This window comes from Pieris napi, chromosome 1 (assembly GCF_905475465.1).
Source record: "Pieris napi chromosome 1, ilPieNapi1.2, whole genome shotgun sequence".
Lineage (NCBI taxonomy): Eukaryota > Metazoa > Arthropoda > Insecta > Lepidoptera > Pieridae > Pieris > Pieris napi.
The window spans coordinates 4880478-4898988 of record NC_062234.1 but is presented as its reverse complement, the minus strand read 5'-3'; the positions used below and the strand labels follow the sequence as shown (position 1 = coordinate 4898988).

Here is an 18511-nt window from a genome sequence, read left to right as displayed (position 1 = left end):
TATTCCTTTTATTAAAATTAAATATTTATTTTTATAATTTGTAATGATGCAAAAGAAATGGCAATTATTTTCAACAATCAAAAAAAAACTATTGTTCTAGTGACGTCACTATTGTTTTGCCCTGGCTATGTATTGGTCGCTGGTTTTTATAGTCGCTTAAAAGATTAGATTTTTAATAGATACAATTATTAATTATTGGTTGTGAGCTATGACAAAACCTATCAACTTGAGGTAGTCATAAAAATATTAGTTGCCAATTAGTTATATTTTTAATTTGGACTGTGCCGGACACTTTTTTTTTTTAAACGGGCCCCTACATCCTAGCCTATCAGCCACGCAATCAGGCAGATTTGTGACCGAGTGGCCAAGCAGCAGGGGAGTGTCAACATCTCCCCTTTCTTAAAAAGGTACATTATTGCCTTAAAGGGTTGGCGTCTCCCGCCGGGCCCGGGCGACAACTACTCCGAAAATATCGTCATAATATTTATAGGCGAGTCGGGGCCCGCTGCCCGGCGCCACCCGCGTTACCTCTCGTGCTATTTTTTTGTGAGTGACATATCTGACAATCTTGTCGCAGAATTTTTCCAGCTGCGATCTGTGCTCAAGCAACATGTCGGATAGCCCATTCCGGGATACCCTCATGCCAGTCTCGAGTTCCAGATCGCACCTGGCCCTTGCCGGACTCTTGGGAAATTAGCTCTTACGTGAGGTGATAGCAATTGTTAATTCCTTTAAATAATGGAGAAATAACTAGACACTAACTGCTCGTGAATATTTGAGTTTGTTTATTTAGACAGGTACATTATTACCCTTTCATTCTGTCCTCAAAAACTGTAGCTTAACAAAAAATAACAACTATATTAACCCAGTCCCAATATTCCTAAAGTCCGCTTTTGTGAATCCACTTCTATTTTTATTACTAAAGAAATCATTCTCGCAACCAAACATTAACGTTTACAACTTTAATCTTCAGTTGAGTTGAGTGAGGTAACGAGATATGTTCAATTTGTTAAATACTTTTTTTAGATTTTCGACACAATATATTTATAATTATTATGTAAGTACTGATATCATAACTATTACGTTACCGTATTATGCTCAATTATTAAAAAAAATTTATAAATAGTTGCGACTTATTCAGTAACGTCTAAAATCTAGAAGTACGCGGATAGAGACGGACTTGTTACAGACTAATTCACTCCAATTATCTGTTGATAAACAGATTGTAACACGCCCACACGTTTTATATTCAGTCAGGTGATACATACTACCGCTACTTCGAGATAAAGTTTCTTCTGTGGCAGGGCTACCCTATTACAAAGGATTAGTAAGTCAAGCAAGTCTCCCCGGTGTGTCGCAGAGGCTTAGCTTTTTATTAAAAAAATAAGCTTCCTGGTGAGATCGTCCTAGTTACATAAAGTTAAAACGTTTTCAGGAGTACCTCATTGTTATGTAGGACTCGAAACTACGATAGTGATTTTATGCAAAGAGCAACTCAATTTGTTTAGTCTATGGTTTACTGAAAGCTATTGTTATTGAATGGGAATATCTTCACCAAAATCTAGCCCATGAATAAGGAACGTGGCAACAAATTTTGGCATTTGAGGGTAAGTTTAGTTTGACTTAACTTCCAAGCCCGTTCAAGCCACTCAAATGCGAAATATAAAGTTAGGACCATTCATGGAACGTTAAAGATTCTATTACTCAAGTCATAAACATTCCCCATTCACCTGACCCGCGGGAAATAAAACTTAACTGTTTAATATCAGACACTGAAGCTAACACTTTTATTGTCGCTACTAAAACTACGATTTCATAACTAGCGAGTGCCAATCAAATTGCTACTAGTATACTTGAGACCATTTTAAAATTTATAGGAATAACCATTCCTCGCTTCTCATCGTAAACCTAACAGAAATAAACAGAGAAACAAATCATAGTTTTCTAAATTATTCATTTCTTTTGATTGCCATACATTTTCTTCCAGTTTTGTTAAAATATTTATGAAAAAACTGTCCACCTCAAACTATGTGGATATCTGTCGTTAATCTTCGCTATTCTGTGCAAGCTTAGACCCTCATAACTTAAGAAATCCGTCCCCGTATAATTTCAACGCTCGAAGATATATTACGGGTCTTGGAAATAGTTGTTGATAAACATATCTATTTTACAAGATAATATAGAACATGTAAAAATATTAAATGAAAATGAACAACTTGGCAAACGAAAGAAAATATTACACCAAATCGTCATTGTATATGTCACCGTAAAATTGTAAACACCGCTAGATTGTAATCTATCTCGCGAGATTTTGAACTGTCGAATAATAATACGTTAAATTGTAAGCGGTACGTTGAGTTCATAATCTTTCGAAATAAATATCGATTACTTTATTCTGTATATTCAGTAAACATACTCGTATTTCTAAATAATGTTTTAAAGCGGATTTGAATTAAATGTGTATATGTCACCGTAAAATTGTAAACACCGTTAGATTGTAATCTATCTCGCGAGATTATAAACTGTCGAAAGATTGTGAACCTCAACGAACTGCTTACAATTTAACGTATTATTATTCGGTAGTTATATGAAATTGTTGGAAAGTAAAATTAATCTGTAATTGACCAAAGAAGTTTGAATGATAACTAAGTTAGTGTAGTACAATCTACCGAATAATAATACGTTAAATTGTAAGCAGTAAGCTGAGGTTCACAATCTTTCGACAGTTTATAATCTCGCGAGATAGATTACAATCTAACGGTGTTTACAATTTTACGTTAACATATAGAACTACACATGCCCACAAAATACTGGAGTATAGGTTGGAAAATAAATGAATTCCTATTTTTATCGAAAACAATCCTAAAGTAAATAAGTGATGATATAACGTTTGAAAGCAGAACCACTCTCAAAGCGTGTTAATATTGAAATAGTGCCGTGCCGCATTAGAGGTATGTTGATGAAATAAACATTTGAAAAATATTTTATAGGTCGCCTACTCCTTAGGACTTTTTGCAAACTCGTGGTCGCATTATGAATGAGTATGTACACCTTTGTATTTTTGACCTAGAATTTTCTTAAGCATATTAAAAGGGCTTGCTTGGATAAGTAAGTACAAATCATGTGTATTTTATTTATATAGAATGTACTTATTAAGGAGTTATAAATTGTATATCAAGATAATAGAGGGATTATTTTTGAAGTGAAACTTCTTTTGGCGCATGAGGGTAAAATTTTTACGGATGAAACGCAATAATAATAATATTAGCGTCACGAAGATGTGCAGCGTTTTTGTCGAAGAAAAGGGAGAGAGCGTCTGAGACCGATTGAGAGAGAGTAAGAAAGGGGGAACGTAGCAAGAAGCAAATAGCCATGGAGAAAATATTTTTTTTATTTTTAATAAATTTAAAAAATTAAATTAATTTTTGATACTTAATATTATTATGACAATTAAATTCATTAAATTCCTAACATATCTTCCCTTTTCCCCTCCCTCTAAGTCTCGGAAATCTAAAGTGTAAGATTTGTAGAAATATGAACAAGACTTAAAAAAAATTTTAATGTATTTAAGTGAAAAAAAAAAGAAATCTTGTGGCGGTTTGCAAAAACCCAGTTTACATTTTTGGATACCAATAAGAGGAAAATATATAGGAAAAATTTGAGTTAAGCGATAACGAATATATATAAGTAAAATAGTGATATGGGGAATAATTGTTTTAAAAACCACACTTTTTTCTGGGTTAATGGAATCTTTACTCACTCGTCGTGGTGGTGAAATGTCTAGTCAATATGGCTTAACTATTACATAGAATATTCATTGCAAACTATGTCGTACAAATAAAAATATTATATATATATATATATATATATATTTTACCCTCCTAAAGAGTGCATGAGTGCTCATCATGGTGCAAGAAGAAAATATATATATGTAGGTAAGTAGAATTTCTCTGAATAACTTTTCTTACAGAAAATAAATTGCTTACCTCTAGATAAGCAAATAGCAAATAGCACTGAAACTATTATTTTTATCGAAAACCATCCGCAGCGTTAATCATAATTAATATCGAGTTATTGGATTTATGATTTATGGAGATTTAAAAAATGAATATAATCTTTATATGGCGTGAGTTGTATATATTCTTTCTATAATACTTACGAATAAAGTTATATGTTATTATAGGTATAATGATAATGTAATAAGATAAAATTTAATTCGCAAATATTAATAAAAAATAAAAAGCAAAATTCGCGCGATATCTCGGTATGCGATAAACAATATTTATTTCGAGGGAGTTTTAAAATACATCCTTGAAGCGTGAATGATTGCAGCAACAAAGTGAAAATTATAAATGCAAATTGTTCCGCAGTGCAGTGTTGGCTGGATTCGGGAATATATGCGGGACTCTCCCAGATTTTTGAACCGAAAATGTTCGGATGGTACCCAATGGTTTGGACCGCTCGCCGACAAGCATTGACCCATCCCTTGCATACGCAAAGTATTACAACGTGAGGAGAACACGTAGGGGAAACCCGGGCAAGACGAATATGTTAAGGGATAATGTAAATTAAAGCCACAATCTGTTATTCAATAGAACTCTTTGTACTTTTAATTTGTACTATGGTTATTCATATTTGGAAAATAATCACATAAACTTAAATACTTTAATGATTTCTATATTATTTATGAGAATTAACAAAAAGTATCAATTATCCGTTTTGCGCGATCTAATGCTTGCTCAGTTTTGACAGGATTAGACGTCTACACCTCTGATTTCTATACAATAATCCGTTTTGCCCATATTCTTTTTGCCCAACACTCTAATATTAGAAAAAACTTGAAGACTTGAAACCATTTTAGTAGGTAACCAAAAAGTAACGATTACAAATAATACTTAGATAAACGTGCAATAGGCTAAATAAAACATTTCATAAGATAATTAATGACTACTACAAAAACTTAATGTACAAACCTTCACAAAAATCGTAACAAAACAACGATATTTATGTTTTAACAACAAATGCTACGCGGGTGCATTTCATTCTTTTGATTGAACTGTAATGGCATCGCCGGTTGCATGTGAAACAACTAAAAAAATTGCCAAAGCGATATCTATTTTAGATTTATGGAAAAAAACGGTTATTCTTCTTGCCCGTACCTTCTTGCCTTCTTGCCCGGGCTTCCCCTATAATTAAAGTATTTGTTAAGTAATTAATCATTAGAAGTCTGGCTATAGGATAGGTATAAGATTATTAGACGTATAATATATTCACGATTATATTATACGTATACACTATACATATATGTATTTATAATCGTGAATTAGTAAAAAAAAAATAATGTTCTCTTTTATCAAAATATAAACTGTAATTACAATTTTGGTATGAATAAATTACAAATATAAAAATTATGACTTAAGTTCTACAAAACTGGAACTGAAGATTATTAAGACAAATGTTTTGGTAAACATAATAGTAAAAGTTTTATACATTGATGATGTTATAGACGAAAGAAAAAAAAGGTTAGACAGAAGTCTGATCCTAATTACGGCTATGAGCCTTATTGGGAAGGATATGGGGAAAAGTTGGTAGAGAAAGAAAAAAAAACGGGAGAAGATTTTGCTTGTGGAGAAGAGTGTCATCTTATGTTTGTAGAGTGAGTTACGTTCTATCATTTAAATGTTTTATTAAGATCTTAGAAACATCTTGTGTAAATTTATGAAAGTAATTTTTTGTTAAAAACAGTTGGATGTATCTAATTTCACTGATTCTGATGGCTATTCTCTACGGGTGTGCGCCCCGCAGTAGTTTTTATGTTATTTTATTGAACGAAGTGAGACGTGTTATTTATAAAAGGATTTGTATTTTTAGATATGGAGAAGTCTGCGGTAGGGGAAAAAATTACACCCACAAAACGTTTGAGAACTACTGCCAGTTGTTGAACCATGACTGTAGCGGACGTGAAAGTACGTTTAGTTATACGTGAATTTAAACGTGAATTTAGTATATTATGTACATAAATCGACGTTTTGAGTGCTTTTCAGCGATCTTGGTAATAAAGTAATAATAACTAATACCCTGTTCAAAATCCGTTAAAAAAATTAATTAAATTTGTAGTAATTCCGTAAACCACTGACAGTATTACTATATCATGATGTAAATAGCAAGATAATATTGATTATTGAAGTCGTTTGTCTTGTAGCGAGAGAATACAGTAATAACTAACTTATTTAGACAGTTAGATTGCTGAATCCAACAACTAATTTGCAATTTAAGTATGCTTTATATCACTCTTTTCTTAGTATGAGTATGAAACTCACGAAATGTTATCTATCAAATTCTCAGGTCCTTCTAACTATATGTTACGCTCTTCTAATAGATGTTTATTGGAAATTCCATCCCACACTTCATCCTTCTTAGGCAATTCTTTTACGATCTCCGCCATTAAGTTGTGGAATACGCTGCCTGACTCCGTACGATTGGCTACCTCTCTGTCATCTTTTAAAACTCTTCTGTATAATCATTTCTTAACCTTATCCTATCCTCATCAATCGTGACTTGTATAATTCTTATGTAAATCCTTTTACATCACTATTTGCTGTCCATGTATTTGTAAGATTAGCTTTTAAGTTTTTAGTTTGTATTACTTTAGATTAAGGATTCTGCACTTCTCGCACGCATGTTTCTTTTTTATTTTTTTTTAAGTTTTTCTCTTAACTAGGGTTGCCTGGAAGAGATCGCTTATTAGCGATAAGGCCGCCCGTTGCATCCCATAGAATTTTTATGTATTGTGTTTCTTTCATTTGCAACGAAGGGTAAATAAATAAATAAATAAATAAATAAAAAGTTACATTACTCTATTGAATTTAAAATTTCTGTCATATTTTTTCTCCAACTTTGAATTGCGATACAATTATCTTTCTAAGCTTAATTAAGATTTTAATTGAAGTGGAGTATATAATGAACGAGTCTAATGTCTTGATAATTATATTTCAATTCGGGTTTGAATACATTTTAAATTTTCATTTTGTGACAGAGTGGATGATTGCATATCGCGGGCCGTGCCAGAATGGCACTTTAAAAACCTACCCGACGAAGCGTGCAGACTTCATTGATAGAGCAAAGAAGTATCAAACCGAATTTTATAGGAAGAATCCCACTACAGTCAAATTTGTAATAAAAAAAACGTTACCATATCGTTCGTTTACAACACGATCGTAGAATGAAATGTATCCTGAACGATGCCACAAATAAAGTGTTTATCGAAATACAATTGTCTGTCTTAAAGTCATTTTTTATTTGTTTAGTTTATAAGAAATTTTGATATAGGAATTAATACGTATTCATTAATTCTAAATGTAGAAAGAACTTATTAACTTATTAACTTATTAACATTTGTTTATTTTAATAATTTTAAGTGGATTTTGTACATGGAAATGCAATCTTCAAAAGAAAAGAAATGATTAATATGAATGGTTAAGAATTCCTTAAAAACGGAAAAACTGCATTTTACGTGAGCAAAGCATACCTACTACGTCAGCTAGTCGATAATTTCAATTAGTCGTCGCAGTTATGTTTAAGGAATTCTTGTTTTCAATGCACAGTTAGTATTACTCTTTTCGAATTTATGTCTCTGTTTCCTTTGAAGCGTGATGGAAAATGTTATTTAGTTTCTGTAAATATTTAAAAAAAAACAAAAAGTGTCATAATTCAACAATAAAAAAGCAAAATTCACGTTAGTGCATACTTTAAGCGATTTGGATATTTTCGTATATTCATTGTTCATGCATTTGTTTTTTCAAACCACACTTTACATCTGATAATAAAGATCATACACGGTCAGTTGCATTGCATCTTGTATTGAAGTTAGTAGTTTTTTGTGCCTAATGTAGTTAACTAAAAGCTATAACTCAAATTGATTTGATATTAAGTATAATTATAACTACCTTTTCTTTTGTTTTAAGTTACCATTTCTTAAGGTATCCAACAAAGTAACTTTACTTTTACTAATTTCATTATTTTTCTCACATCCGAAAGGGACGAACCTGTACTTTAGTTTTTTATTAATTTTTACAAGAGATGGCCTAGGTCAGGGATATTTTAAAGCCTACAATATTTTATGGAGCTGCTGTACGTAGGAAACTGGCCACTTATCCGACAATACTCTTTAAATATTTACAGCCAAGAGGCAACACGGTTTCCAGCGGCTCTCGTTTCACCATCCTTCCTATTATTATAGCGTTTCACGAAATAATTTTTTTCGCAGAAAACATCCAGATTAGACTTGGATGGAGGTCTTTATTACGTTAGTTAACTTCTTTAGAGTTGTCCTTGTATTGATTTGGTGTTCCTAGTCGCAACTGGCAGCTGCGAACACTCGACATTCTACGTATAGTATAAGGTGTGAATACACTTTGTTAGATTTCGAGGCAGAGCTTGCACGACGAGCTGCGCACACGCAGGCAGAGCTTGTTTTTAAATGAAATCGATGTAGATATAAACGGACCATGTCTCATGTCATTTTTTCATTGTAACATTTACAGTTTAATTCTATCTAACAACTCACTTTTAGGGATAAGAATTGTTAAAGAAATAGCGGCAAAATAACATTTTTGTTCCAGTTCTGTATTTATGTATACCAGTTGAACAAAAGAAAGAACAAAAAGGGTAAATATGATAAAAGCATTAATCGCATAACTGTAACATTGTTAATTAATGTTTTAATTTCAGTATAAAGTAGCATTGGAAAAAATATGTTCATATTATGAGTAATGATTGTACTTTGATGACACACACATATTTATAATTAAAACAAGATTTTTTTTTTGTAAATTACAAATATGTTATTTTTATTTGTTTATTATGAGGCGATAATACTTTTCAATCTGCTACACGAGATTACAATATATGATTTCTATGCGAAGGACGTTCAAAACATGGGTTGAGAAGAATGTCCCTAAGCTTCAACCAAATTACAACCCAAATCATGGCTATGAGCCGTATTGGCCTGGAGGTCACTGGCTTTATTTGGACAAAGAACTTGGCCCAAATGAGACCACAACCAAAACCCCCCTTGTTTGCGGAGAAGAATGCAACTATTTATATACACGGTATGTTCTTTCATAAAGAAAAGTGCGTGCGTACCAAGTACACACGTCAGAAGTGAAACTTCTTTGGCAAACTAATTTTTAAGTCTTGTTCATATTTATACAAATCTCAAAATTTAGATTTCCGAGACTTAGAGGGAGGGAAAAAGGAAGATATGTTAGGATGAATGAATTTAATTGTCATAAAAATATTAAAAGTGTCGAAAATTAATACAAATTATAAATTTAATTTTTAAATTTATTTCTTCGATAACACTTCGAATACAATTCGCCATTTGAGATTTCAGTAAATTATTTTGCATAAAATATAAAATACTAATACATATTTCATAATGTTAAATAATAATACCTTGTAGAAATTGGTAAAGAGAATACCAATTAAAAAGAAAAACGCTTTTTACCGGATTAAAGTTATGTATTATTATAAATTTACAACTATTTGACATAATTTTAAATTTATCCGACGTTTCGCGTGCTTTACAGCGTGCGTGGTCACGGTGACTGAAGACTAAAGATGTTGAATGTCAAAAAGTATCACAGCTGCAGAGAAAGTTGCATTATCTGTATTTATTTCCCCGGAGTTGGTATCGACTAAAAGATGGAGGGTTTTGGCAAAAACAAGTTTTAGTCGGATAAATTTAAAATTATGTCAAATAGTTGTAAATTTATAATAATACATAACTTTAATCCGGTAAAAAGCGTTTTTCTTTAAATGTTATGAGTTATGTTAATCAAAGACAATACTAGAATACCAATTTCCACAAGGTAATTCACCCTTCGCACTCTCTCTCAATCGGTCTCAATGGCTCTCTCCCTTTTCTTCGGCAAAAACGCTGCACATCTTCGTGACGCTATGGTTATTACTAATGCGTTTCATCCGTAAAAAAATTACCCTCATACGCCTAAAGAAGTTCCACTTCAAATTACAAAGGAAAGTTTTTAATACTGTACGACTGTTGCAAGTTTATTTATTTATTTAGTTATTAAGCTTACGACATCACACACAGTCCTAAATTTACTAATTATTATACAAAATCTTACATCTAAAATGTGTGACAATTAATGTAAGCATAAGTTTCCCAAAAAAAATTAAATAGAAATTAAAAAAAAAAATTAAAACATATACGATAATACAAGCACACAATAAAATAGAATAAAATTACAGAAATTTGTTGGCATTAAGCAGAAAAAAAAGAAAAATCATCAAGTTGATTTTTGATACCATCTGGCCCTTTCAGACATAAAACCAATACAAGCTCTGGTCTTGGTCTAACTCATGATATTTTTTACATCTGGATGTGTTTTGTTTATAGAGTTGGCAAGGTATGTGCTAGAACGGTGGATAACAAAGAGTACCAGCAATGTGTGTCGATATTCGGTCTGTGTCTTGGTTGGTGGCGCGACGAATTCTATCGAGGATTCCATACCTTTGATACCTACTGCAAATTTTTAGATGCACAATGCAGGACTGAATACAGCAAACGTGCGTATTTCACTTACATAACGTTTTGTTAATCTCTCTGATTTAGCGAATTGTAGATCTTTCAACCAAACTAATGGCGAGAAATCAATCAACAAACTTACTAATGGTAGTCATGGTATTAGCTCCGATGAATCAACGAATGGCACTTTTTAAACACACATTAATAAAATAGCATTTCCTGACTTATTCAACAGTTAAAGTTCAGCTTTCAGTAACATATATTAACTTGCGTTCTATATGGATATGTATTTTAATTTTTATGTCTTTTGATTTCTTTATTTTAGTCATTGCTTATCAAATAGATGTTATATTTTACTTGTATTTTTCAAATGGCTTATAGTGGTTTTAAGACGACTCATTGGTGTCAGTGGACTCAGTGGACTCAGTGGTTAGTACCCCTGACTGCGAATCCATGGGTCCCGGGTTCGATCCCCGGCTGAGACGAACATCGATGTGATGAGCATTTGGTGTTGTGCTTAGGTCTTGGATGTATAAATATGTATTTATATCTATCTATCTATAATAATATGTATGTATATCCGTTGCCTAGTACCCATAAAACAAGCTTCAACAGCTTAGCATGGGACTAGGTCAATTGGTGTGAATTGTCTTAAAAAAAAAAGATATACATTTATTTAGTTGAACACATGTTATTTTAACCTCCATCTAAATTTATTATATACCTTTAAGGATGGATTTTAGTACATGAAGGGGAATGTTCTCACGACATCGATACCTACTTTAAGCCTCTACACACTTCACCAGGACCGCTGTATAGGTTGAGTTCGTACTTAACAAATTTAGTTAATAACTACAAGAATGCTGGCTTAGAGAGTCCACTTCGACATGGTGGATCTTTACCTGACCAAACGATCTCCGTGGACGGGAATTTACCACTGATACTGGATATTGGTATTCAGCCGAATCTTGGAATTTTCCCCACTAACAACCGCGGTGCTTTTAGGCCCACCCTCCCTCATAAGGTCAAGCAATATATTCACAATTTTGTAAAAGATATGTTTTTAGGTAATATCAGTGAAAGTATAAATAAAAATTAGCTATTTGTGTATTGTATATTTTTAAGTTTATTGTTTTATTTTTGTTAAATTTCCCGGCAAAGTTAACCACGAAATCTTTTAGCAACGTAATACAAAAGTGGTAAAATATTTCACACATAAGTTAGAATTATGGACGTTATCTAGTTATCATAAGGGAACGTTTGCCCTTCGAATAGCCGTCATTATCTTTCGCATATATCGTCCAATGTAACTGAATGGTAAAGTAATGTTCTCACTTAAAAATAATTTCTCTTTCTTTGTGAAGGAGGGAATGGCACTCGGTCATTTGTTCTTCTTATCAAGACCCACTGGGCCACACATACAGGCCAATTTATTGCTTTTGTGAAGCCTTCATCTAGCTTTGATTAATATTTTTAGACATTGTCTTTCAGAGAACTGTTTCGGATAGATATGAACGATTTCGAGAAATAATTTTATCGCAAAATCTTTCAAATTCACGGCAATTGACATTATCTATTTCACGGCAATTTCCATGTTTAATTTGAAGCTATATAAAAAATACCCATGAAGGTATATTTCTAAAAGATTGCAACACGATTAATAAGAAAATTATTTCAATAATCATAATATGAAAAAATTAAATATGAATAAATCTTTATACAACTTTTGTATGATAAAAGTTACTAAACTATTAAAATTATGTATAATAGGCGCAGCCAAAGATGAGACTTGACGGATCACGTGGTTAGACCTGCGCAATAGATAGTTCTCAGACCATTTTGGCGGTAAGCGAGGCAAGCGGGGAGGGACGGGGTCCGAAGTACTGATCAGTACAAAAGTTGATTGATTTCCTTTGTTTCGTTTTTTTTTGTTATAGTTATTCGTTATTGTATTATTTGTTACAGTTATTTGTTTTCTTATTTTGTTGACTATGCCGCGAGGCAAAACTTTAAAAAGACAAAGTAGGAAGATGGTGTATGACGTTTACAAGTTTATGGCGAAAGAAGCGGAGGAAGGCGTCGGCAATTTGAAAGCGGTACAAAAACGTACCGCTGCTGCCACTCAGACATCACTTATCACGGTGAAGAGAATTGTGAAGGAAGCAAATAGCTCCAGATTGGTTGATAGTGGTTGCCATCGCACCGAAGAGTACATAAGCGGTGTACGTTTTATAAACTATGAAGACAGCGATAGCGATTTCGATATGCAATAAAATATTTTATTAATCCGAACTAATTGTTTTATTTAACTATTTTGAAGGCGACTGTACATGCGCGAAATCCTCTCTACTAGCATCTGACAGGTCTCATCTTTGGCTGCGCGCATTATACAAGACGTTAGACGTGAACTTTTTATATAGACTTGATAAGTTAGGATAGATTTCAAAAACTCTTTCGTAAATTCTTTCAGTTCAAGAAGAGTTGCGCTGAATTGACAAACTGAAATGCACTATCTTTTGCACTCAAAGCTGCAATTTATAATCTATGAAATTTTACAGCAGACTTAGAGTGAATTAACGTAACCAAATTATCTTGCAAGATCATTTTTAACCTTCGTGATAGACATTAGAGTTTACATTCCAAATTCTAATTATAGTTCTAAGGCGTAGGATTAAAGATGCAACAGCCGTGAAATGAAATACCGACCCAAACTTGATGAACATTCACATTTCAAGATATTTTTGAACTATTCCCATTATTGTTTAAAGATTAAATAAGTTGCGTTTCTATTTATAATAATTTTAATTATTCCTTCTCTATTTAAACTAAAAGTTCAATAGTTAAGTCACTGGGAAAATAAAACTGAATCGCAATCTCTATTAATAATCCAATGTAAGAAGTTATTGATTCAATAAATAAACCCTTTTGCAAAAAACGGGCACCTAAGAAAATTTACGTTCTGATGTCGATTTCTTTTAATGAAATGAAATTTAATTATCTGACGTAGTCAGTATACTTATTATCATGCAAATGAATACGCGTGAAGTGAATTATGGCAATTTATTTTAAATTTTTGATGAATTCTTTAAAACCGATGTATACGACAAACGAATAAGAAGTGGTTGGTCGGTAATAAAGACAATAAGATTTTTTTACATTGTTTAATTAAATAAAGTTACAAATGTAAAAACCTAATACCAAGTGCAAAAGAGTTTATTTATTTTAGTTATTGATAATATTTTTGTACAACATATTAAAATAAAGTCTATTCCTATAAATCTATTTCTTGACGTCAAAATATTATCTTCTAATTATTTTCTATCCTACCATTTTTTTTATATAATCAGGAATAATGAGGCATATCGCTAAAATTACGTCGTCGTATAAATAATAAACATATTTCCTCGATTCTATTTACCTTCGTTATCTAGAGCCATGACCTTTGTTATATATTATATAAACAATGGGATAATGTCGCGAACTTCAGTTCGTAAGAAAACATCAGAATGGGCAGGCTCAGCCAGGATCAGATCCAATTCTTCAAGGACAATGGTTATATTATATTGAAACAGCTCGTTCAAGGCCAAGAATTACAGAGGATAACTGAAGAGTATGATAATCTGTTCCATAGGAAAAATGAGTCCAAGATGGAGAGTTCCTGGGTAGGCAGTGAAAAGAACCATAGAGCGAGTGACAGCCCCTATACAGTACGTATTACATTTAAATAAATCTGAATGATTATTATCGTTAACACCTCGAAAGCTTAAGTTTAAGTATGAGTTAAAGCATTGTTTGATTCAGGTTTCACTATTACAATTGAATGCATTTTACTTACAATACGAGCTTGGGACTTTTTAAACAAACAAAGTCTAGCACATACATTAAGCTATTACGTTTCATTTCATCTTTGCTATAAAAACATTTTTTATCAATAGTTCAAGTTCATGGGCGCTAGTAATAAGTATTGATAATAATTTATTTTAACACGTTTTAATTAACACTTGGTTAATTAAAACGTGTAAATCAGGAAGTAATTTAGCTTAAAATTAAAAAAGGTTAGTCGACATCACAGGAGACCGAAGATCTGGCAGCTACCTCGGACAAAGAATTAGTCTAGCAATTCAAAGGGGGAACGCTGCCAGTATCTTCGGAACCTTGCCTAAAGGGACTCCTTTTAATGATATATTTTAGTTTATGTTAAGTTTAGTTATTTATTTCAATTTATATTATTTTATTATTATATTTCCTTTTTATATTGTAGTCCATACTATATACCTATATTTAGCTTAAATGTATTATTTGATAGTATTATAATATAACCACATACATAACCCAATATAAGATTTTAGGTCAAAGGAATCCATAACCTTCAAATGCACCATGCAGTTTTTGGGCGATACCTGTATAACGACAATCTGTTGGATGCTATGGAGGACCTAATGGGTACACCCAACATTGCTCTTCATCATACCAAAGCACATTATAAGCCACCAGAAAAGGGAGCCGCTTATCCAATGCATCAGGTAAAAGAATTCCGTTACCATTATGATAAATGATCAATTAATCTCTTAAAATCAATGGTTTCGACTTTGCGTGTTGTTCCCACGAGAATGTAAGTGCGTGCTCCTATTTCACCATGCCTCCTGCTGAAAGAGGACAAATCTTTTTAATGTATTTTATTATTATTTATTTCTAAGGATGTCATGTGGACGATGTCAGTGTGTAATGGTTGCAGCTCCTTACAAACGTTGTGTAAAACAAAAAACTTGGAAATTAAAAAGAATGGCGAAGAGTTTATTGCCAGTTCAAACTCAAACTCAAACTCAAAATATCTTTATTCAAGTAGGTAACCAAGTACACTTTTGAATAGTCAAGTTAAATTAATCGTAAATTTACATTTACTACCAGTTCGCAAGTCAAGGGCGTAGAGCGGGTAAGAAGAACTGGCAAGAAACTTTCCGCCACTCTTTTTAATCGCCAAGTATTGTCATACAAATTGTTTGAACTGGATCAATTCAATCCCAAGGATTAGGATCATTTAAGTAGTCCTCAAATTTATAAAAAGCTTTGTTGATTAATTTTCGTTTAACGAGGACTTTGAATTTATTTAGTGATAATTCTCTAATTGCGCTTGGGAGTTTGTTGTAAAAACGAATACAATTTCCATATAAGGAGTGATTTATCTTTTGGAGCCTGGTTGGTCGTACACTCAAATTAGTTCTATTTCGCGTATTATACTGGTGAAAGTCACCATTTGTTTTAAAATCGTTTATATTTTTTTGGACATACAACAAGGCTTCAAGAATATTATAGTTCTTCTCTTCCGTTCCTTGATTTGAGAACTGGCAGTAAATGTAAAAGTAGAATCATTTAATGTATATTTCTTTTTTACGTTCATAAGTGTACATTGTGTTACCTACTTGAATAAATGATTTTTGACTTTGATTGTTTGTAATTAGGATTACCACTATTTCCCATACGAAAATGATACTATGACAGCTGCTGTGCTCTTTTTGGATGATGCTGACGTAGAGAATGGTACACTATTTGTATGGCCGGGCTCACACAAGTTTGGCCCTCTCGAAGACTTCGGACCGAAAGAAGGCAGCGAGTTTCATTATGTCGATCAGGTTTGTTAGTTAAATAAAAAAAAAAAAAATGTATTGTTAATAAATGCAAAATAGACACAGGTACCTTAATGTATATATAATGTCAAGAAGTTATTGTTATTGAGATTTATTAGTTTTGAATGTTACTAGCACAAGTGAAGTTAACACGTACTCTTTTATTTTTAGAAAAAATACCCAATCGAAAAAGCAAAACCTGTTGTTGTGGAAGCCGGAGATGTGGTTGTGTTTAGCTACCTAATGCTGCATGGTAGCACCCCTAATTTATCCAAAAGGCCACGTCGAATGCTTTTGGCGCAGCTGTACGACCCCCACGACAAACCTATTGGCGGAGAGCGGTCACAACCTGGCAAAGGTTGGGTTTTACGAGGAGTGAATCTTAATAGGGATGCCACAGTAGCAAGGCGAGCGGACGATAATTGAATAAGTTTTCAAACATTGCCTTGAAATTTGTTATTTCTCTACAAATACGACAAACATTGCAATTTGCAATTGCGAATTGCAAATATTGCAATTCGATTAAAATACATCTACAATAAAATCTTTGTAAATTGACGGTATCGTACATTATTTATTTTTATTAAAAATATACTACATAATTTTTGTGTTTTGAAATACTCGTATTATCACTAATATGTTATACAAGTCGTAAGGAAGTTAATAAGTGGTGCCAGCCCTGCGATTCTGTAACTCACTTTTCGAGCTCACACAGCAGTTTTCGCATCGGCGGTCGCTTTGAAATCAGTCGTGAAGCAGTCATTTTATGATTTGGCATTCTGAAAAGGTTGGAGCTTGTAGTTTATTGTTTATCAGAATGCCAAATCATAAAATGACTGCTTCACGACTGATTTCAGAGCGACCGCCGATGCGAAAACCGCTGTGTGAGTTCGAAAAGTGAGTTACAGAATCGCAGGGCTGGCACCACTTATTATCATATATTTTCTTGCCTAGTATGGAATGGTAATGGACGCATAGCAATGTGGTGGAAATTATGACTGAAAGAAATTGTGAAGTGAATTTTTTCCATACATTCCAAGAAAATAGTAATGGTCACCGGCATCATCAATGTTTTCATAATTATTTTGAGCAAGGTACCCCGGATATTTCGTTATAAAAGAAATTTTTTATAACTTCCTTGACATTAAACTTGGAAATGACATTGTGTCCGGGTGTTAACATTCATCAAAAAGCCTCTTAAGGCTTTGATTGAAATACCATAAACGGCCAGAAAAGCCGGATATACGTGATAATCCCCGTGAGCTCACATTGCGCTACCCGGTCGTAGCCAGAGGAATCCATTATATACATAATACAATATACATGTTGTACCAATTAGTGAAATTTGTTTGTTTCAACGTCTAGACTGATTACTAACTTTGAATACTATACGTAAATCAAAGAGCTTTCTCATTAAAGAGGTGGAAAACATTTGCATTATAACACGTATAATGATATTTTTATCTTAACTGAATTGTCAGGTACCACAGTTTTTATCTAGTTTAATTAACGTTAGTAAAACGAATGGTTATATTATAAGAAACAATTTAGACGACTCATTGGTCTAGTGGTTAGTACCCCTGATTGCGTATCCATGGGTCCCGGGTTCGATCCCCGGCTGAGACGAACATCGATGTGATGAGCATTTGGTGTTGTGCTTAAGTCTTGGGTGTTTAAATATGTATTTATATGTCTATCTATCTATAATATGTATGTTCATCCGTTGCCTTAACACAAGCTTCACCAGCTTAGCATGGGACTAGGTCAGTTGGTGTGAATTGTCTTTAAAAAAAGACACGATTACTATATGGAATAAATAATAATGTTTAATAATTCGTAACAGTGTTGCCACTTGTTCAAAATAAATTGTTTGAAGTATGCATCCTATAACTTATTATGATGAATAAATACACCCAAATAATATTCAACGAACGATTCCGAAGTGATAAATATCGGCAAAGTGTAGGAACAAGTATGGGCAAGTGGTGGCATCATAAACCGCTTCGCTAAACAGTACGGGGACGACATAAATTCTCTTTATGGTCACATTTGTCAAGGGATAATACGCGTGAATAGCGGCTTGAGGACCAGTCTTATTTAATGTCTAAATAAGTCTTCTAGCGATACTTTCTAGATATACTAATCCATAACTAGATAATTGTATAAGAATTTTGGATTTGTATCTTGGTCATGAGGAAGATGGAGAAGAGGTCGCCCAAAAAAGGTGGATAGAAGAAATAGAAGCGGTAGCAGGAAACTAATGGAGAAAGAGAGCCAAAGACAGAGTTGTAAAAAGCTGGACTTCTTTAAATAACTCTCTCCATAGTAGCTTTCAATT

General features: G+C 32.9%; 3 protein-coding genes across 4 annotated transcripts; all 3 read left to right on the top strand.

The window, feature by feature from the left end:
* The first annotated feature begins 4033 nt into the window (after positions 1-4033).
* LOC125049832 lies at positions 4034-7268 on the top strand. 2 transcript variants are annotated; one of them, XM_047649302.1, is made up of 5 exons: positions 4034-4126; positions 4371-4509; positions 5507-5656; positions 5872-5966; positions 7037-7268. In XM_047649302.1, the coding sequence occupies exons 1-5, from the start codon at positions 4105-4107 to the stop codon at positions 7219-7221; spliced, it is 591 nt and encodes a 196-aa protein (XP_047505258.1). In that variant the 5' UTR covers positions 4034-4104; the 3' UTR covers positions 7222-7268. The 2 variants fall into 2 exon arrangements, with proteins under 2 accessions (XP_047505258.1, XP_047505264.1); XM_047649308.1 differs by lacking the exon at positions 5872-5966.
* A 1648-nt stretch (positions 7269-8916) lies between these two features.
* LOC125054097 lies at positions 8917-12284 on the top strand. The gene is made up of 3 exons (XM_047655826.1): positions 8917-9110; positions 10421-10590; positions 11281-12284. The coding sequence occupies exons 1-3, from the start codon at positions 8917-8919 to the stop codon at positions 11646-11648; spliced, it is 732 nt and encodes a 243-aa protein (XP_047511782.1). The 3' UTR covers positions 11649-12284.
* A 1741-nt stretch (positions 12285-14025) lies between these two features.
* On the top strand, positions 14026-16731 carry LOC125049814 (phytanoyl-CoA dioxygenase, peroxisomal-like). The gene is made up of 4 exons (XM_047649277.1): positions 14026-14256; positions 14899-15072; positions 16009-16179; positions 16345-16731. The coding sequence occupies exons 1-4, from the start codon at positions 14056-14058 to the stop codon at positions 16597-16599; spliced, it is 801 nt and encodes a 266-aa protein (XP_047505233.1). The 5' UTR covers positions 14026-14055; the 3' UTR covers positions 16600-16731.
* Positions 16732-18511: the final 1780 nt, after the last annotated feature.

What these genes read in the sequence shown, in the direction of transcription:
- LOC125049832 (XM_047649302.1), top strand. Translation starts at nt 4,105, where the DNA reads ATGAATATAATCTTTATATGGC. An exon ending in CATACGCAAAGTATTACAAC is followed by an intron (nt 4,510 to 5,506) that starts GTGAGGAGAACA and finishes ATGATGTTATAG; the next exon opens with ACGAAAGAAAAAAAAGGTTA. An exon ending in TGACTGTAGCGGACGTGAAA is followed by an intron (nt 5,967 to 7,036) that starts GTACGTTTAGTT and finishes ATTTTGTGACAG; the next exon opens with AGTGGATGATTGCATATCGC.
- LOC125049814 (XM_047649277.1), top strand. Translation starts at nt 14,056, where the DNA reads ATGGGCAGGCTCAGCCAGGATCAGATCCAATTCTTCAAGGACAATGGT. An exon ending in CGAGTGACAGCCCCTATACA is followed by an intron (nt 14,257 to 14,898) that starts GTACGTATTACA and finishes ATAAGATTTTAG; the next exon opens with GTCAAAGGAATCCATAACCT. An exon ending in AGTTTCATTATGTCGATCAG is followed by an intron (nt 16,180 to 16,344) that starts GTTTGTTAGTTA and finishes TTTTATTTTTAG; the next exon opens with AAAAAATACCCAATCGAAAA.
- LOC125054097 (XM_047655826.1), top strand. Translation starts at nt 8,917, where the DNA reads ATGCGAAGGACGTTCAAAACATGGGTTGAGAAGAATGTCCCTAAGCTT. An exon ending in TGCAACTATTTATATACACG is followed by an intron (nt 9,111 to 10,420) that starts GTATGTTCTTTC and finishes TTTTGTTTATAG; the next exon opens with AGTTGGCAAGGTATGTGCTA. An exon ending in CAGGACTGAATACAGCAAAC is followed by an intron (nt 10,591 to 11,280) that starts GTGCGTATTTCA and finishes TATACCTTTAAG; the next exon opens with GATGGATTTTAGTACATGAA.